The following is a 22008-nucleotide window of genomic DNA, read 5'->3' on the forward strand; positions in this document are numbered from 1 at the left end:
GGTTAGGAGAACTTAAATTCTCTAATCCACATTCCCGTAGTTTCCTCTTAGGAATGAGTGTCCTCTGAGTTTACTCTTAGTTTGGTCACTTAATCAACAAAAAAAAAATACTGAAACTACTCATGCATTGAAAAATATCCATGACTCCACATTCTCTGTATATGCAAGGAAAACAAACACAGCAAAAGGTTCTCGTTCTGCTTCCGAACTTTAGGATTAAGTGCCCAGGTGAACTAGCATAGTTCTCTTTAAAGCTGTATCATATGAAAATATCCTGCGTAAACAGAGATGGAGGGGGAATCCCAGTGACTCCTCTGACCCGCGAAGCGCTGAAGGGCTGAAGGTCTGACCTGCGTCTGTTCTGAACACACAAATCGTCTTCCAGTCCCCGCTGAGGCGGTACAATCCATTCGAGCTCAGCGGCTTAGAAATCTACGTTTTACTGCACCGGGCTCAAGGGACTAAAAATGAAACCAACAGATACGACGATGCATTTTTTTATGTTTATTCCTGATCTTCTGATGCTGGCCTACTTGGTGAAATAAATGTGATCCCTGAATGTTTTTAAAAACAATGAAGATAAGAAATTCTGTGATTCTCATTGGCTGGTTCCCACTCTCTGTCCAATAGGGGTTACAGACACACAGAACTGCATGCTGGTTTGTATATTTCAGCCCGATATCCTCGTATTCCACCCTCTCACTCTCCCTTGGTCTCATCCAGATATATAATTCTTTGCTAATGTTCCACTGGCGGCCCAAACCCCGCCATCGTCATCCTCCACCTTCATAAACACGCCACAAAAGAGTAGCTGATCTCCTCAGAGATGTACTGCTGCCCACCAGAGGCCGTTAGTCACACTGCAAGCACCAACCATGTAGGAGAGTTAGTGCGTTACTCAGCACAGGTGGGCAATGACACTGCCCACCCCCAGGGGGAGCTCACTCTGAGGTCGAGCATCTGGCTGATCACTGGTTGACCTGTGTCAGTTGTGGCAGAAGCTGAGGTCAGAACAGAACTCCAGTTAAAAAGCGCCAGTTATGTAAAAGATTGATTACAACTGGGGTGTCAAAAAAAGAACAAAATTACAGTCAAGAAGTGATGCTCTCATCCTTTAACAAACTCAGTAGCAACTGGTCAACAGACACAAAAATTCAAAATTGAAAATTTTTATATAGTTTAGTATTTGATTTAGTATATCAATTTATTTTTACTAGTTGGAGGCAGTGTGAGGCTCAGCAGGTCAGGCTGCTGTGCATGTGATCGGAATGTCACAGGTTCAGATCCCAGGCTCAGCAGGTCAGGCTGCTCTGCGTGTGATTGGAATGTCACAGGGTCAGATCCCAGGATCAGCAGGTCAGGCTGCTGTGCATGTGATCGGAATGTCACAGGTTCAGATCCCAGGCTCAGCAGGTCAGGCTGCTGTGCATGTGATCGGAATGTCACAGGTTCAGATCCCAGACTCAGCAGAGTGATGCCACTGTTGGGTCCTATCAAGGTCTTATCTTCAGTTGCTCCAGGAACTGGCCGATCCTGCTTTCTCTGAAACATACACTGCCTTGTATAAAGGTCCCTCCTAAGGAAATGTAAAAATTTCCAACCATTATACTTCTGATCTCCACACACCATCTATTAATTACAAGGTTAAAGGTATGCATGTATTCATTTTGGAAATGATAATGCCTATGAAAATGCCTGTGACAAAGGGCCAGTGGCTGGACAAGTAGCCCCTTAAGCAGCATGCGTTCAGACGCCAGTCATGTAGCCCTGCCTTGTTGCTTTGGAGCTTCCTGTTTCAGCCCGTTTCCTGTTTTCAGCTTCCTGTTTCCTGTTTTCAGCTTCCTGTTTCCTGTTTTCAGCTTCCTGTTTCCTGGCGTTCTCCTGTGGCTGGTCCACTTCTACGTTACCGGTGGAGATGCAATGTGTTGGTGACGCCTCTCATGGTTGCACCCAAGACTAAACTACGTTATGGATGGAATTCCAAAGTCACCCCCTGCCCCACCAACAGAAAGTACCTTCCCAAGCGAATGACCAGGGATCCTCCAGTGTCACTGCACATCTCACAGGCCAGTTTACATGGCACTTCACGTGGCTTCACACGCCCTGAAGCTGCAATTTGGCCACTGAAATCGCAGTGTGGAAAAAGACATCCGTTATAAATATTCTGTAGCTGTAGTTAACGAATCTCCTGCCACAAGAGTGTGATGCCAATTGCAGAAAATGCACAAAACGCCAATGAGGGCAAATCGTTCTTCTCCAAAGGCAACAACGCAAACAGAGGAAATGGGCAGTAAACCTGCATGTCATGGTTTACAAGTAATTAACCGAATGAAGACACTTCACAAAACAAATTCTGGTACATTTTAAGCCCTAATAACCATCCGTCCATCCATCTTTCAACCACATACTGTATCTTGAACGGGGTCGTGGGGGCCTGGGGCCTATTTCATGCAGCAAAGAGCATGAGAACCCGCAACATATTTAGTGGAAATCGTTAAGCGTTCTTCATCATCAACTTCCACAAATGCAGTTATTTTTATCTCCATCAGATAATACTGATGCGGTCTTGCAGAAACAGATCGTCAACATCATAAGTGCACGAGTCCCTAGATCCCTGGGATTAACCCTAACCCTAGATCCCTGGGATTAACCCTAACCCTAGATCCCTGGGATTAAGCTCAGGCGGTTTCTAGAAGTTACCCAGCAGGGTGACTTATTTTGCACTTGGGTGAGTGTTGCTGTTTTCGCTGGTCTATTTATAGGATCCTTTGAGATAAATGAGCTTCATGATCTTCATCGCAGCCCTTTAACTCTTATCTGTCACACAGGCCTGCTTGGTGCCTCACAAAACAAGACCAGACTCTTAAGTTCAGCCTGACTAATGACGGATAACGATAAGTCAATAACTCCCCAGTAAAAAGTTGATGGAAATGACAAGAGGCAGCAAAATGTACCGCAAAAATTGACATGGAAAAAAAAACAGAATTAATATATTAATATCCTTCCGTCCATCTTCTACCTGCTTGTGCTGGTCTCGGGTGCAGGAGGACCTGGCTTCTGTCCCAGGCCGCAGAGGGCACAAGGCCGGGGTGATCCCCCAGCAGGATCTGTCCCAGGCCGCAGAGGGCACAGGGCCGGGGTGATCCCCCAGCAGGATCTGTCCCAGGCCGCAGAGGGCACAGGGCCGGGGTGATCCCCCAGCAGGATCCGTCCCAGGCCGCAGAGGGCACAGGGACGGGGTGATCCCCCAGCAGGATCCGTCCCAGGCCGCAGAGGGCACAAGGCCGGGGTGATCCCCCAGCAGGATCCGTCCCAGGCCGCAAATGGCACAGGGACGGGGTGATCCCCCAGCAGGATCCGTCCCAGGCTGCAGAGGGCACAAGGCCGGGGTGATCCCCCAGCAGGATCCGTCCCAGGCCGCAGAGGGCACAAGGCCGGGGTGATCCCCCAGCAGGATCCGTCCCAGGCCGCAGAGGGCACAAGGCCGGGGTGATCCCCCAGCAGGATCTGTCCCAGGCCGCAGATGGCACAGGGACGGGGTGATCCCCCAGCAGGATCTGTCCCAGGCCGCACAGGGCACAGGGATGGGATGATCCCCCAGCAGGATCTGTCCCAGGCCACAGATGGCACAGGGACGGGGTGATCCCCCAGCAGGATCTGTCCCAGGCCACAGATGGCACAGGGACGGGGTGATCCCCCAGCAGGATCTGTCCCAGGCCGCACAGGGCACAAGGACGGGGTGATCCCCCAGCAGGATCTGTCCCAGGCCGCACAGGGCATAAGGCCGGGGTGATCCCCCAGCAGGATCTGTCCCAGGCCGCAGAGGGCACAGGGCCGGGGTGATCCCCCAGCAGGATCCGTCCCAGGCCGCAGAGGGCACAGGGACGGGGTGATCCCCCAGCAGGATCCGTCCCAGGCCGCAGAGGGCACAAGGCCGGGGTGATCCCCCAGCAGGATCCGTCCCAGGCCGCAAATGGCACAGGGACGGGGTGATCCCCCAGCAGGATCCGTCCCAGGCCGCAGAGGGCACAAGGCCGGGGTGATCCCCCAGCAGGATCCGTCCCAGGCCGCAGAGGGCACAAGGCCGGGGTGATCCCCCAGCAGGATCCGTCCCAGGCCGCAGAGGGCACAAGGCCGGGGTGATCCCCCAGCAGGATCTGTCCCAGGCCGCAGATGGCACAGGGACGGGGTGATCCCCCAGCAGGATCTGTCCCAGGCCGCACAAGGCACAGGGATGGGATGATCCCCCAGCAGGATCTGTCCCAGGCCACAGATGGCACAGGGACGGGGTGATCCCCCAGCAGGATCTGTCCCAGGCCACAGATGGCACAGGGACGGGGTGATCCCCCAGCAGGATCTGTCCCAGGCCGCACAGGGCACAAGGACGGGGTGATCCCCCAGCAGGATCTGTCCCAGGCCGCACAGGGCATAAGGCCGGGGTGATCCCCCAGCAGGATCTGTCCCAGGCCGCAGAGGGCACAAGGCTGGGGTGATCCCCCAGCAGGATCTGTCCCAGGCCGCAGAGGGCACAAGGCCAGGGTGATCCCCCAGCAGGATCTGTCCCAGGCCGCACAGGGCACAAGACCGGGATGATCCCCCAGCAGGATGTCAGAGCATAGGAATACGTCACATCAAATTTAGGTGTCAGTGGGAAATATTTGATGATTTGGAGATTAAAGTTAATAAAAAAATATCAATAAATCAGTTAATCAGGTACTGACAATAATTAAAATAAATCCTAAAAATGAAATGTTTCTTTTCAAAAATCATAAGATTATTTCAATTGTCCTGAAAAGAATTCCAAAATAACTAATCGTTTAATAATTACAATTCTACCTTACATGTAGCTATTTACATAAATCAGTTGTGTTCAGTTGTTTTTCCCAAAACAGGCCTCTTACAATAACACTGTTTTCGTGGGTTTCTGGTAAACTGCGCTGCTGAGATCCTAAGATACGCATATGTGGCTCCTTAGGGGGCTCAGCATCTGATAAGGATGCTGGACTGTTCTCTGGGGGATGGCAGAACATAGGGCTATATCACATTATTACAGGGTGTTTATCATATTTGTTGATTTATATGCCGGATAACGTCATACAGGTCATGGAGTCCCACACGCCCCCCGGATTAGTACCCATTAGGTTCCGGCAATCTGTCACGTTACAGACGGGATCATCATAATAAAGGGTTCTCAGCCAATCACAGGCGGCCATCATGATGACATTAACAGCAAGGTTAAGTTTACTCAAGTACCAGGGGACTTACATCTCCTGGATGGATGAACTACGGAACAAAAACACACAAGTACATCTGTTCTCACATGACTTTGGAATTCCTCCAGGTCGTCACATAATTACAAGTTCAGGCTCATTTGGGCTCTTCCTTGTAATTACATCGAGGAGTTTTACCAACGATAGACTGTCCAACAATTACAGCTTCCCGCAAGTCTACACAACTATGTCCAGATATATACCCCACTGGGAATAGCGTCACGGAACATAAAATACACTAACCCTGGATCCAATGGAAAGACACATATCACAGCTAGTTCTTACCTGTAGATCTCAGTGTCATGCCTACATTTGCAGGAATAGCCCCATCTTAATTAATCCTGAAACACAAAGTACTGCTTCACGACCAATTGTTGCTCTATAGAAACATTTATTTGAAGTTGATGTTAAACTGCTACTTAGCTAACTGGGTTTTCTATTGATCTTTCGGTCATCAGTATAAGGAACCAGCGGGAACGCAAATGCAGACAATGGATGTCGTCCTGGGATCAGCCAATCGGAGGGTCTTTCATATTTACACAGGGGTCTCTCAGCAGGGTCTGCGCCCTCCTAACACACACATGCACCCACAAACACAGAGACATAAATGTTCACCCCACTGTGGAATGTTACACCTCAGTCCTACCCCAGTTAACGACACAACATGCAGGCCACCCCTAGTCTCATGCCCCATTTTCCGCTCCTCACTCCGTCTGCCTCGTGCAAAGCGGACCCCCGCGTCGGAATCCACCCCCGCGTCGGAATCCACCTGCATCGGTCAATGCAAGAACTTTGACATTCATGTTATCATATTGTTGTCAATTTTTGCTGCTCTGTTCTTCCACTGTCCACTTTCTGTTGTGAGGATGCAAATTTCCCACTTGTGGGACCAACAAAGCAGTATCTTATCTTGTCTTGTAGTATTTTATCTTATAATTATCCATTTCAAATTCACTCCACTTTAATGGTAGAATCTCCGAAAACGTTCCATTGATGGGACTGTGTTCACATTTTTCACCAAGAAGACTTTTACAGCCATTGTAGCTCTTGACTGGATCAGACCTGCCGCTGAATACCAATAATTTCTTAAGAAAAATATCTCACTTATAATTCCTGCCCTATCAGAGTACAGTGGCTGACAAAAGATCTTTATACATTTTTGCAGTAACTGTGAGTAGTTTCTTCATTTTGGTACCAAAAACATTTAAATCCATTCCAGTTTTGCTTACAAATTTACCTTTTTGAAACAACGAACACTTTTCTTCGCTGCTCCAAGGAAGAAAACAACACAGGGATGGACAAGGAAACACGAGACACATCCAAGACGCCTCCGATGATCAACACCGGCGGTTTTTGCTGAAAAATGCTTTCGCCATTTTCTGATATAAAGAAACACTCCAAAAACCCTCCACCAATAACCAACTAAAATCACTGACTTCTACAGAAAACACTGACCCCGGTCCATTGACAGCTGAAGTGCTAAAACAATTAAATTCAACCAACAGCCCAAGTCACACCCCCAGCCTTTCTAAGCACATGCTCAATCAGCACCCGTTTATTTCACAATTAATAAATAAGTTCATTTACTCACGGGTCTGATCCCAGTGCATGGATCTCCAAGCCTCCAATGAGTCAGGAGCCGCACAGCCGCTGCTGGAGCCACCCACGGAGAGCGAGTTATCCTGTGTCACCACGAACATCCAGCCCAGGCTTAAGAACACACAGCGAGGGACAGGCGAAGGCCTCCAAGGCCCTCCCACCCGGGAATGCGGCCGGCAGCCGGCAGCAGCGTAGAGCTGCACATGTCCGCTAATGAGACACCTGGGAATATCTCCCGGAGAGGGTCTGGGGGGGCAGTGCCGGTTCCCTCTGCTGCTTCACACTGTCACCGAGATGACGGGATGCCGCCCCCCTCCCCCCTCCACCCCCGCTGAGAACATCCCGCCCACACGTGGGTAATGGGGCAGGCCGCCGGTCACAGCCCGGTTGATGTTTAACTCCACTTTCACTGTGTGGCGTTGGGGACCGGCTCCTCAGACGCCCTCCCTTCCAAACCCAGCTTCCCTCTGCCCTCTCTACTTCACATTTACCCTGTAATCAGCTCGCTAAATTATCCAAACATCTTTGCCAAAGTCCAGCCCAAACATGCTCCTCTGACGGTTTCACAACTGGTCCTGTTAATTCCGGAAAGTATAATCCCAAAGCCGGTCCTGGCCCAGGCGCGGGCGGAATCACGTACAGTCGCCACGCGGTTATTCTCCCGGCGTCAGACTTCGGGAACAACGTCTTACCTTAACTTCTCGGGTCACTCATTACCTTCACTCCGGGTCTCCTGCACGCTGAAGCTCCCAGTCCGGAAGCCGCGAGGTCCCCCCCCCAGATCGCGGCCTCATTGTGGGATACATCAAGGAGCACGTGACACCTGTCATTCCTCCTGAAAACATTCCCTGCCCCCCACCGCGAGGATGTCTCAGACCCAGAGCCTTGGGAACACAAAGGACATTATCCTCCCACCCCACATACTCCCCACCCCCCCCCCAGTGGCTGCACAGGTGGCCAAGAAGGGGTGGGGTGTGTGTGTGTGTGTGGGGGGGGGGGGGTTAGGTTACTGGGACGCACACAGCAGGGCTTCATCTATACAGACTTCAGCTGAGCTCGAGCTTTAATGCATCGTCACACCAGACCCAGTGGACTCAACTGTCACTAATGCTGCCTGAATGCTCATGTAACCAGGAGACTCAAACGCTGGAGAAACAGGCAAACACTTGTGTCCCTTTTAAATCGACGGGTGATTTCACGTTTATGAACGTAACCTTTCTCCTCATACAGTATAAGCGATACATTTTGGGATAATTACAGAGCCATTATAGAGCAGGTTCACAACAGCCCCCATCACCCCTTTTAACCGGACCAGTGATCATCACCACGAGAACTGTGGAAATGGCGTGTTCTGCCACGTACAGCCCCATGTACCCGGGAAGCACATCTACAAAAAAACACCCTGAGATTTACATGAAAGGGCTCCGAGCTTCATGCATGACAATCGGTTGCTTAGGGTTAAGATCCCAGCTGCGGTGTTTGTCAGGGAAATGGCCGCTGTTATCAGGAGATTAGTTCTGGTGAAATAATCTCAGTGCTGTTTAAAGGCTGTGACTCAGAAAGCTGCAGGTCAGCACAAATAGGTTTGAGTTCGAAATGTAAATGTTAAGGTCTACGTTTCATTTACCTTGAAAATGACTTAACGTCTAGGTCTCAGAAGACAGGCTAAAGCGTGGCTATCGTTTACAAGCTTAATCTGTTAATGCTAAATATACTGCTGATGCTAAATATACTGTTAATGCTAATATACACATAAAAAAAATGCTGTGAGAGACGCTTTTTAGTGTCCACGTCCGGCAGCGCACAGTGGCGTTCAAAAGCCCTGCAAGTTTTTGAAAAGCTAGAGGGTATTTTCTTCAAAATTCGCCGCCCACACATAGATGCAGATGCAGACATCGAAACCATCATTCATCTCTTAAAAAAAAACAACAGGCAGCTATAATTTAGCACTTAAGCAGTGACTTCTAATGATGTCACACCAAAACAACAAAAGCCAAATAACGTGACTAAAACAGGCTCTGTTGTTACCTGCAGAGCTATTTCCTTTATTTTCTATCTCTCTCGGAACGTGCAAAAGCAGAAAGCAGACGCCGAGCAGAACCGTAGCAGACGGCTCCACAAAGACTGCAGAGAAATGCTCAGCCAAACTCAAGAAGAGGGCGAGGATTCTCTCGAGTTCCATCGGGCTCTTCGCTCTACCTGTCCGTCATGGCGGCTCTCAGACCTGTACCCATTCTGCGGCTGAACCACCCACATGATTCCTTTCATGAAAGGAAGAGAGCGATCGATTTAGTCTGCTCCATTATTCTGTCTACCCAGAACGGCCCCCCGTCCCCAAAGGCAGGAACCCAAGAAGTTCCCTCAGCCGAGCCACTTTATGTTCGGCAGGTAACCAAGGTTCCAAGCCCAGACTGGAAAGGCTTCAGTCCCTCTCAGCCTCGCCAGTTCTCTCTAACCCAGCCCAGTCACCGAGGGCACGGGGTCCTGCTGCCCATCACCCATTACTGAGGCATGGCTTTTGCATGTGGGCCCCTCCCCCCACGCCTAGTAGACATAGTGGCCCTTCGGTTCGGCCGCAGAACATATTTCCATATCAGCTCACTCCCCCCCAAACAGCCAGCCTTCAAGCTCCACCATAAGATCGGCTACATCATCAAGTGGTACCATCCTATTCCACACAAAACTCACACCATGCAAAAGTCTTAGGTGCTCAAAGATTATGCATCAATTATCTTAAAGTTGCTGTAAAGTTATGAACCCTGTCAAAGTACGTTAGCTTGGCTATTTCCATGGCGACTCACACACACCCATGTATATTTTAGACTCAACCACAAGCACACCTTGTTTGGCTAATCAATACCTCATTGACTTTTAACACAGATTTAATTAATTAAGCAAGTAAGTAACCTGGTTGTGAAACTTAAATACATGGAATGGCTGGGGTGCCCCAGAGGAAATGTAACCACCCAACTAGATATCAGTAACTTTACGGAGAACACGGGAATTTCTTGTTAGTTTTTGTCGTGTTGCTTTTAAACTTCACACGTTCTAATGTTACATTGTTTTTTGTTTTGAGCACAAACATACTCACTATTAATCGGAAATTATTAAATGAATTAAACTAATAAAATACCATGTCAGATATTTTATGTACGTTTTTTCAGTGTCTGTACGAAGCAGTCTGCTCTCAGAACAGCCTCTATGGCCAGGGCAGGTTGGTGCTCTTCACTTATCTGAAGGTCGTCAAGATTAAAGGCTACGCTACGTTACAGCTCCGCTTTCTCTACTTCTCAGAGAATGTTCTCTTTATTTTTCTGTCATCAACACTGGTGGGACATACTACCAATGCAGACACTCACGCTATATATTGTGTCTAACATGCTAAGAGTATTTACTGCACCATTGTCTTCCAGATAGTAATACAGCACTGATTCCACAGAATAAAGCAAAATAAAGGAAACCCAAGCTAACGTAACGCGACAGCTGTTGAGTAGCATCATCCGCAAACCAACAATGAGACTGAGTGATACGAGAAGCCTGGAGGATAAAATTCGACGGTATGTGGTGAGACAAGCCGCAGGGAATCGTGAAAATGCTTTTTTTAGTTAACACACAAAGCCAAAGCCTTAAGGGAAAATGTAACTCAAAAGTCATTCCGACCACAGCAGCCTCAGAGTCCAACCAAACCTTGAGTTCCTCAAAACTCTACAAAAAAAGAAGAAACAGTTGTTGAGAACGATTTTGCTGGGAATCTGGCCTCAGTACTGATACTGCTGAGGCTGCAGCGAGATGTAGATAGAAAGTCCTCACTCCCCTGCAGGAGAGCAGATGTCAGTTTGCATTGTGACACAGATTACAGGAATGGCTGTGCAAACACCCTCAGGTGTGCATTCCACACCAGGCGGGGGCGGGGGGGCACCTTTCAATCAATAAAAATGCCGCTTTCTTGTCTTTACCCTGAACGTGTGAGGTTACATGGGAGAAACTCTTGAAAGACAACCGCAAGAGGAGCTGGGGACACGCAAGAATCCGACGCCTGATTTCAGGCTACAGAAATGTCATTACTGATTACCCGCTGCCGACTGTGTGGAGTGATTTAATGGACCACCGTGCCCGAATTTCACTAGGGGAGACACAGGAAGACAAACTGATCGCGATGCCTCGATGCACACCTGGTCCCAGCAAACTCTTTCATTTGTGAAGGTAAGGGGTCAAATTAGAGGCTGACATTAAACTGGCTTATTTTGGCCAAATCGCCAGGGGCGCAGAAACCTTTATGGCACATCAATCACCAGCTGAAAAGCCACATTTCGTTCCATTCTGCTTTCAGTTATTGTATTTGTCTGTTACTATGTTTAACCTGCAGGTTTCAAGGCCCTTTGGGACAAATGAGATGAAAAGTGTCGATTTTGTGATTATTTTACAGCAATGTGCTGAGATTACGTGCGACTGAAGATAAGACAATAGTTTGCTCACGGGCAGACTTTTCCTTCAAAGTATAAATTTAAAAACAAACATTGTTGTCTGGGTCGACATTTTCTGGTTCACATCACGCTGCGGATTATCCATTCAAAACATCGGAAATGTACATAGAAATCCACATTGACCCCGCTGAACTTAAACTCTGACCCTGTCAAAGAGAAAAGGAGAGAACCAAAAATCACAGCCTGTTGGCTTAAGGTGGGTCCTCAGAAAAGGGTGATGAGAAACTAACTACAGGCTTAACTCCCACTGCTTTCCACAGCTCGACCTGAGTGGGTTTTCCCACAATGCCTCTGGCTTCTTTCAGAGCCCATCACCACAGAAAGTATAGATGCTTTGCGAATGTTCATTGTTATTGAGCTAATACATTAAGTACAGATAGGAATTTGAAAAATATATGGTTTCCATCTAATGAAAGGTCTCACACCCTTATACTCATGCAGAAAATGGACAGGATACTGTGTGACCATCCAAACCTCCCTCTATCTCTCCCTCAGAGCACATGTGCAGCGAGACAGTCTGGGTGAGGCTCTTCCTGTCTCCATTATGCTAATTACTCACTTCTCCAGAGGACGGCCATATCTATACGATTGTCTCACCGCAGCAGGGAAACGGACGCCATCGGGTGACGTCCAGCACTGTGCCACGCAACTGATCATGATCTATTGCGCAAATTCGGGTCGTCTAACGCAAAAAAAAGTCCGTAAGCACAACCGATAAACCGGCTTAAATATAATTCATGACTGTATGTTCACCGAAACCGACCTGACGACATCCGGCATGTTTCTGAAAACGTTCCCGGTGACTTCCAGCATTTTAGGTAACTGCTCACACCGTGTCCAGGTGAAATTGAAAAGATTCTGTTAAAAAACTGCTATGTCAGATCTGAAATGAAATATTTAATTCAACAAAGAATTAAAAAATAAAAAAAGAGGAAAAAAAGTTTCAGGACTTGGGGGGAAAAAAGGGTCTCGATTGTATTTTTTTCAATATAGGTGTAAACAGTGCACAATTAATCAAAAACCATAAGGAATGAAAAATGAAATATTTGATGTGATCTTGGTATTTATAATCCTGCTTGTTGACTAAATATGTGAATCTCAGACAAACAACTGAGTTGTTTTTTAAGTTGTTATCAGTTTAATGATTCCTTCCTGTTTAAAGACATTTAAAGATTCCTGGAATTATCATCCTTTTCAAAGCTGTTGAGTCTGGAGCAAATATTTTTTGTGCTCAAACAGATTCCTTCCAAACTACACCAGGTCCCCTGACAAATCTATTAGCAGATATAAATAATCGAGTGGATACTGTACAACCCAGAAATCAGCTTCATGGTCAGTAGATAAAACGGTGCCCCTAGTGGTAAAAGATGGAATATATTTCTTGAATTGAAAATATTTTGGTACAAAGCACCACTTTTTGACTTCACTGTTTGCCAGGAAATGTTATGTTGGGGAAAGCAGTGCAACTGCGGGGACCTTGGTTTGCCTTATTTTTTTCTTTTTCTTGGAAAAATTCTTCTTGGGGGGGTTAGTGCTTGGGAAAACGACTAAGACAAAACATGGATGGCAAACCTTTTCATAATAGCTGGCTGTATGTAGGCTTCATAAACCCCCTGCTTCTCACAATGTGACACCAAAATGTGCCCCAAACTCTCAGCCTCTCAAAGCTGCCCTGATGCATCACACATTGAGGTTCCTCTCATTTAAAACTACAACAGTGGTTTGAGGACTACAAAAGCCTGCCATGATGGATGCTCCCCTTTCAAAAACATCTTGTCTGCCCTTGATAACCCAATAGTGGTTATGTGGTGTTATGATGCTGTCACATTAGGTTAGCCTGAGTTTAGGACGATGCTGCAATAAACACTTTTGACATGTTAGACACGATATGATATGTGTGGATTTGCAGTAAATTCCTGCAGTGTCATTAACACTGTTAAAATTAAATTAATATTCTCTTTAGATTGTTTTGTTGTAAAGTGTACAAGGTTTTACCTATGTTATAGTTTGTTTTACACCCCAATCATCTTTTAATTTTTAATTTGTAAACTGAACTACGAATAATTAAAACGCATTCAACCTATCACAAGGCTGGACAGATGTTCAGCATATTTATTAAGCTGGGATGTTAGAAGTGTGAGTTAAATGGCTACATAGCTGCTATTAGCTAATAATATTAGCACACCAAATTTTTTACCATGCAAAAGGCTACATTCAACCATGTTTTTAACGGACTTGTTTAATGAATAAAAACATTTACATGGTCCAGAAATTTCTGGCAATTTGACACTTTACAGGGCCCACCCAAAAATTTTACCCCGATCTGATATATCGGCTGACACAACACCGACAGTAAATTGTTTCTTGGGAGTCTCCTGAATCCAAATAGTGAAAATGCCATCACTGCACTTTATGGTCACCAGGAGCCAGGAAAACAGAAGGATTCACTCAGAACATTGTTCAGCGTGTTTATGATCTGACAGGTCTACATACATTCCAAAAGAGTTATTGGATGAGACAAATCACACCGCGACGGGGGTGTTCCTCAGCAGCTACATCTGTTTATGGATATTACAAACACACTCCCTGAAGCCAGTCGGCTGCAATCCAATCCCTGCCGGCTCTCTCATTTTTATACAAACTCAGGCATATTCCACGTCATAGTTTGTAACAGCTTAAGAGCTACAGCACATTAACACACCGTTTAAAATAAATCTACAAATAAATCAAAACTTACAATAAACCCAGAATGTGGCATTTAGGCTCACAAGACCCAATGACGTCTTCTTTTTAAGGTACAGTTCTAAAAAAACTTCATCTACAATTGTTTCTAAAGTTAAAACCAAACTGAAACCGAACTGAACTCATCGTGTTAAAGACGTAACTGTCTTTTCTGTCAATCCGCTCTTTGTATTTATACCAACGTTTTGGTTTATTTGTTTGATTAATTCTACTGCAACTGGAGAGCTTGACTACAGCTGGCCAGAGCCAAAGTGGAATCAGGACTGGACTGTGAGTTATCCAACATTTTGACGATCCTCGCCGTGAATCGGCTTACCCCCATTAGTATGCAGGTTACAGACATGGGGAGCGGAGTCCTGGGAGTGGGATTTTCAGAGCAGCCATCATCTCACTGCCTGCGCTCTCCATCTCCACTGGCCGCCCATTGCTAGGCAACCAGAGCAAGAGGCAGGGAATTCCAGAAGAGCCCTACTTTCATTTGGGCCTTTTCTGCGGTTTTGCTTTTTTTCTTACTTTAGTTAGAGGCTGTATGGACTCAGAAATTTACAGTTAGTGATCTGTTTTGCTGTTTGTAAATAAATCTTAAACTTCGTCTGGGTCCTGTATCACAAAGCTGGAATTATGCGTTAGCAAGACAAATATGTCGGATTTAAGGTAGAACGGGCTAAATGTACGTGAGCGGTAGAGGAAGACGATATAAACTTGGGTACCTTAAATCTGACAAATTATCTAGCTAACAAACAAAAGTTATTTCCTGATACAGGCACCTGGTCTATTGCTGACATATCAATGTGCTTATTTACGGAGGCAAAATTTAAAAACTTTACTGCTTTATTGTTATATTTTGCGTCTAAATAATAGATTTTTCTTTTTATTCAATAGAGGCTAAAATATCACGACATAATAGTGATCATCGCCCCAGATGTTACAGCAAAGGTGTGTCCAGCAGCATTACCTTTTGTTCTTTGTCTCTTTCGAAATCTACCCAGTGTCAGAGTCACACCCAACCCCAGTGGCCCCTCAAGGCCAAACGACGTGTGGGGGAAAAGTCAAAACACTTTGTTCTGGGTCACAAGGAGATATAAAGACCCCGTGGCCTCCTAGTACCTCCACCCCCTCCCAAAATGTCCCTCCACGTCTGCCCAAGGATGGCATCTTCTGTAACATCAGAGCCCGAAAACACGGCCGATACTTCCTGCCCCGGAACAGCTACATAAACAAAAGGAGCTAATGAACGCATCTGCTCTGCAAGCCACCATCTTCACGTGCAGCTGCCGCCGCGCTTATCGGAGCCTCTATCAGCGACGTTCTCCGCACTGTCATCAGGAAAACATGGTCCAGCTGAAGGAGACTGAATCGGGTCATGCTTACCTACCATTACTGAACAGACGCGGAAGGGTCCTTATCACCACTACATTCAGGATGACTGTACCTCCACATTCCTCTGGGAATCGTCCAACATAAACTTTGCCTGCAGTTCAAAAACATTCCGTCCCAGAATCCTGTGCAACCAAAAATCAAACTACAGATATACGCCTGAGGTAAAGTCGTCACCGAAACAGAGGCAACTTCACACAAAGGTGCTTCCAGTTACGGCAGTACAGCCCAAACTCATGTCTGTCTGCACCAAATGACTAATGCTGAGGAGAAAACTACCTGCATAAAGGTCAATGACACCAACTTGTGCCCTGGGGGGGGAAACGCCAATCTGCAGCACTCTCATCATGCCAGCTGACGATGGCTGTCGTTAACAGATTACGGTCAAGGAAACATAGCAATTCAGCAGGAGAAACTGAGGAATAATAAAATTTATTAGAAATTCATTGTCAAGCAAACATAAGTCTGTCTGTCCATCCATCCACCCAAAATTAATCAATTTGTCTAATATCCATCTTTCGAGGGTGGTGTTAGTCTGGCACCTCTTGGCAGCTTCATACTGCCAAATAAGATCGACTCACAATTTAATACCAACTTCTTTTATCAGTATAAACACAATATGACCACAATACGCAAACGCTGTTATAAGTATTTTTCCCATCACATTCAGTAACTGCCAATATTCTCAGTTTATTTCCGATAATAATGTGCCCAGTGACAGACATGGGAAGAGCATCCCCTGGCTTTGTGTAGCCTCCCAGTCACAGAATTAGTCAACCATTTTCTTTCCAGACCGAATTCAAGAAGCTTGGAGCTTAATCAAGTGGAAATTGGAAGTGGGGTGGGGGGAGTTGTGGGGACAGGCTGAGGTTGGGGCTGTGTGTAGAATGAAGCAATTGTTTGAGACAGAATTCATCTGGAGACCGTCTTTGATGTGATTCTAAGGAGAAGCTTTTTTCAAAGAAACCCCATAAACATTTACTGTGGCAATGAATTGCAACCAATTCCGATACAAACAGCTCCAGCGGACTCTGGTTTGGCAAAATGTGCGACCTTAAGACGTTTATTAGCACTTGCAGAAAAGCAATTTCTGGTTATTTTTCTGTCTGTTCTTGGAAAATTAACATAGAAAGTTAAAAACAAACAACTTTAAAGTTTCCAAACAGGCTGTTATCACGGGTTGATTTCTGGAGACCGTTATTTTCCATCCTTCTGTTTCCTTAGCTTTCCGTTTTTTATTATTAAAGCGTTTTTCAATGGCGATTCATATTCAAAATGCAGTCGTCTGCTCTCCCGCATCCAGTGCTAACTGAGCCCCCACCGAGCCTATTGTGTAGTTAAGCTTTTCTCATGCACTTCTTGCAGCAAAGTAACTGTGTTGGAGCGCTGCAAGGGGAACAAACGTGCTTTCCCCCCGCGATAATAGTTCGGTTTTACGGTGTAAAGGCCTGGCAGTGGTAGCCATAGATCGAAAGGCTATTTAAGGTGTACATGTGCGGAAACCACGTGAAAAGTGGCACTTTCTGCAGCGCATAAAGCTGGACTCGACCACCGGGCGCATGTGGCTCTTCTGCACCGCGTAAACTTTCCCACCCCTGCTGACTCATTTGCAATGTGGTACCATCTCCCCATTATCGGACAATACAATGCAAAACTCACACTTAAAGGGCAACCTCAGCTATCCGCAGTGCAGGCATATTACACACAGAAAGTGCCACCGCTGGTGTTTTTTGCAGGATCTGAATCTGAAACGCAGGTCCCCGACGCCGCTTACCTCCGATGAGCCGCCGGCAGGTGCGCTGGGACTGTCACATCCTTCCCGGTAACACAAGCCCTGCCTCGGCCACAGGCTGGCCGACTTGTTTTTTGGGGGGCGATCGGATTATGGCCTCAAGCTCTTCGAGCCTCCGGCGCTGCTCGTAGTCAGCTGATGGACAGAGAAAGGAGGAGGCGAAAGTTTGCGGCGCTGCACGCCTCCCAGCCACCGACAGACTCCGCACGGAGATTCACCGCTTGTCAGGACCGGGGGAGGTTCTCGCAGCCGCACAAACTGGATATATTTGCATTTATTCGACCCTCCTCTCTTCTTTCATAGCTTCCATTGTTTGTCCCGGCTGGGTTCTTATTTGACCCCGGATAAATCCCCAATGGCCAGCGCCGAAAGCGGGAGCTCGGGGGTAGCTGGGGCTCACATGGCACGCGGGGACGATAAATCACTCGGTTAAAAGGGATTCATTGCAAACGCTGCGGACAGAACCGAGGAGCTGCGCATATGGGAATCACACACAGCATGTTAACCTTAAAGGGAGGTACAGCATATCAATAAAGACATATTCTGCACATTTGATTATTTAACACGACTATTGCATGGCTACTTCTAAATTGTTTAGGAAATCGTAAACGTCAGGGACAGGATTATAAAATAGTCGACAATATTATACTAAACATTTGTAAATGATTAAGGAGAGTGTTATTCAATTCATTTAATTATTACGTGGAAGATCAAGAAACAATGGCTCAGTGAGTGCACTTCTGCACAAAACGCACCCCCCTGGTGTTTACTTGTCATGGTCCAGAGCCATAAAAGACGGAATACAGTGCGAAGTGTTTTCTAGCAGCTTTACGCAGAGCAATGTAAAAAAATAGCCTAAATTTTATTTATAAAAAAAATCGATACACAATCTTCACACCAACTGTACATGTTTGGCTGTACATGTTTGATTCCAGCTACTCGACATGTAAGATTTCCTCTGTAATACTCTATGCCCGCGCATTTGCCAACCGCTTATCCAGTACATGGTCTCAGCCTGCCCGAAGTTAAGCCAGGGAACACAGACCACCAGTGCAAACCGAGGGAGAACATGTTAACTGGGGCTGGTGATCAAATCCCCAACGCCGAGGCTGTGACACGACTGCTAACAACCATGCCCATGTAGCACCTGCAAATAAAACACTTCTTGCTTACAAATACAAAGATCAAGCAACAGACAGCTGTGTTAAAAGGCCCTACATATCCCGGACTTCTTCAGTTTTTGCTAGCACTCTTATAATGGCGTTTTGCATATTACCCTACATGCAGTAAATCAGTAACATGGATGCCGCTTGACCAAACCTCAAGTCGCCTTTAAGTGCTGCGGTGCAATTACATGAATTTATAAGGTGCTCTGTAGGGTGGAATCATATGCAGTTTCATTGTTGAAAATATACAGCTCGGGAAAAAAATTAGACTGCTCTATATTATAATTTTTTTAAATCTGAATTTTTAAATCTAGGTTTAATTGTGGTTTTGATGGCAGACGTCTACACTGAGAGGCAGGCTGCTTCCAGGCTCAAAGCTTCTAAGACAGCAGTAAACAAGAATAAGGTGAAGCAGGAGACACTGGCAATAACCAAAAACCAGCCAGGTAGAGGGCAGAAGCAACTCTATAATGCCAGAGATGACCGATAACTTATCCGGCAGTTTCTCATGAATCGTAGAATGACATAAAGTGACCTTCAAATGGAATGGGAAACATTAAGTGCAGGTGTGAAGTGCACTGCTGGGGTTAGGGTTAGGGCTGTTAGGAATGAAGGTGACATTTATCTAGCGTTTCTCACAACACACAAAGTGCTTCACTGGCTCCAATGGGGAGCCACATCAACCAAGCCAAAGTGATGAAGGGGGAGGAGAGAATTTACCAATTAAATATAGAGGATGATTAAGAGGCCAGATCTGATTGGACCACAGTGGGTAATGCAGCCAGGACATCGGGGTACCACCTATTCAAAAGATGCCTTGGGATTGTTTTGACCTGAGAGAGTGAGGACCTGAGAGAGTGAGGACCTGAGAGAGTGAGGACCTCAGAGAGTCAGGACCTGAGAGAGTCAGGACCTCAGAGAGTGAGGACCTCAGAGAGTCAGGACCTGAGAGAGTCAGGACCTCAGAGAGTGAGGACCTCAGAGAGTGAGGACCTGAGAGAGTCAGGACCTGAGAGAGTGAGGACCTCAGAGAGTCGGGACCTGAGAGAGTCGGGACCTGAGAGAGTGAGGACCTGAGAGAGTCGGGACCTGAGAGAGTGAGGACCTCAGAGAGTCGGGACCTGAGAGAGTGAGGACCTCAGAGAGTCGGGACCTGAGAGAGTGAGGACCTGAGAGAGTCGGGACCTCAGAGAGTGAGGACCTGAGAGAGTCGGGACCTGAGAGAGTCAGGACCTCAGAGAGAGTCGGGACCTGAGAGAGTGAGGACCTGAGAGAGTGAGGACCTCAGAGAGAGTCAGGACCTGAGAGAGTGAGGACCTGATAGAGTCAGGACCTCAGAGAGAGTGAGGACCTGAGAGAGTCAGGACCTCAGAGAGTCAGGACCTGATAGAGTCAGGACCTCAGAGAGAGTGAGGACCTGAGAGAGTCAGGACCTCAGAGAGAGTCAGGACCTGAGAGAGTGAGGACCTGAGAGAGTGAGGACCTCAGAGAGTGAGGACCTCAGAGAGTCAGAACCTGAGAGAGTCAGGACCTCAGAGAGAGTGAGGACCTGAGAGAGTCAGGACCTCAGAGAGAGTCAGGACCTCAGAGAGTCAGGACCTGAGAGAGTCAGGACCTGAGAGAGTCAGGACCTCAGAGAGAGTCAGGACCTTTAATGCTTTTTGTCTGTTACTGTACTACTGTAGTCGTATACTCTAGCCACAGAGGAATGTGATACAGGGACCCAATGACACATAAACCATGTAAAGTAACGTTTTTATTAAAATATATAAAAGAGTATATGTGTATAGAAGCAACAATAAATATGCATATACAATATAATTATTTTATAATTATATGAATAGGAAAGGTATTCAAATTCAAATGACAGTAGTGATTTAAAATACATAATATATTTAAAAACACACACATGTAGAGGAAAGGCCCCACGCCCACAGCAGAGCTGACAGCAGGTAGGAAACCACATTTTCAGCGAAGCTTAAAGAGCTGAAATCACAGCTGAGGGAGGGACTGTGATACAGACGTCAGCTCCCTGGATTCGCTCTATTTAATGGGTAATATCCACATGAATAGGACTGCAAGGGAGCCTGCTACCCATCTGTAGGGGTGCCGTAAAGGGGGGGGGGGGGACGTTAGGATGATATCAAGGGCCCCTGAGTGACAATTTGGAACATAATTGGATTGGGCTGGGTTGGGTGGGGGGCTCTCTAGCCACACCACTGCTCATCTGGTCATGTGACTGGCTGGGGCTACAATAGGAAACTTAAGAAAAACCCTGGAATTCATATCGAGAGAACGGCCCTTTGTGGGATAATAGCTGTTTTTCCTGCTTGCCAGCATACCGTGTGTGTGTCAGCAGCTGCAGGGTATCGGCACAAGTGGGGTGAGATATCTGAGAAGATGGAGCAGCTAACCAGCCGCATGTGAAGCCCCGCCCTCTTTATTCATGACTGGTGGTAGTGGTGGTAGTGGTGGTGATGGTGGTGCTCATGGTGATGGTGGTGCTCATGCCGCTGGACGACGGGCACCACAAACCCAGGGCTGCCAGGATGGGCGGGCGCATGTTCCCGCTCCAAGCCCGGGGGGACGCCAGAGGGGGCCGGCTGCTGCTGAAATGTGGGGTAGGGGGCCCTGGGCGGGGAGAGAGTGTCCCTGGCTCTCACCCGGAGCCGCCTGCTGGAGCTGTGATACATCGGATGCTGGGGGTGGGCTGGGGGTGCAGGGGTCTGGGCAGGGAGGGGGTACACATCCTGAGCACCCAGCCCCGCCTGGGAGCCAGCCAGCGGCCTGCCGGATCTGTTACCTCCGATCGCACCCCCTGGGATTCCGCCCACACCCTTCAATGTGCCTTTAGGTGACTTCAGAAACTGGGCTCCCCTCCCACGTGTTTCCATAAAAGCGCAGTTCTCCCCTAGGACCTGCGAGCGGCGCTGGTGGGCTACGTGGGCCTCGGACTCCTGGGAGCGAGCTCGGCTCTGCCACACAGTCCCCCCCCGCCCTTGGGCTTCCTGATGAGGCTGCAGAAGGGCACCCCCTGGTGGACAGAGGAGGACAGAAAGGTCGGTCATATTTCTCCTAATCATTTTACCATATTTTTTAACTTTCAATTTTATGTCAGATTTGCCATTTAACGTACTTAAAGTCTCTCAGCCCAGGCGAGTAAATAAATGCCACCACGGTATACCGACTAGCAGACACTCACTGAATTTGCATAAATTTGGGTATTTTGCATCTTATGCAAGTGTTTCACAAAGTACATGATTCAGAACAATTCATCATTAACGTCCAGAAAACTCTGCCAGGAATCTGCCAAGACTGGAGAGATGAAGACTGAGATGCAGCTAGATCCCCATACTCCTCACTGCATTTCAACAACAAGTCAGAAGAAAACAAACCAGACAGCATCTGCAGAGGTCAATAGTCTGCCCCCTAATGGAGGAGACAGACATCACAGCACCATAATGCCCCCTAATGGAGGAGACAGACATCACAGCACCATAATGCCCCCTAATGGAGGAGACAGACATCACAGCACCATAATGCCCCCTAATGGAGGAGACAGACATCACAGCACCATA

The 22008-nt window shown here is 47.2% G+C and overlaps 1 protein-coding gene across 2 annotated transcripts in view; it reads right to left on the minus strand.

Annotated features, from left to right (window-relative positions):
- Positions 1–20190: 20190 nt before the first annotated feature.
- Positions 20191–22008, minus strand: part of nkd2b (NKD inhibitor of WNT signaling pathway 2b) — a 28394-nt gene continuing 26576 nt past the window's right edge. For both annotated transcript variants that reach the window (XM_049026920.1, XM_049026919.1), the window contains one exon: positions 20191–21464. In XM_049026920.1, the coding sequence (XP_048882877.1) occupies positions 20875–21464 (590 nt within the window). In that variant the 3' untranslated portion in view covers positions 20191–20874. The remainder of the gene's footprint in view (positions 21465–22008) is intronic.

Source organism: Brienomyrus brachyistius, chromosome 9 (genome assembly GCF_023856365.1).
Source record: "Brienomyrus brachyistius isolate T26 chromosome 9, BBRACH_0.4, whole genome shotgun sequence".
NCBI classification, from domain to species: Eukaryota; Metazoa; Chordata; class Actinopteri; order Osteoglossiformes; family Mormyridae; genus Brienomyrus; species Brienomyrus brachyistius.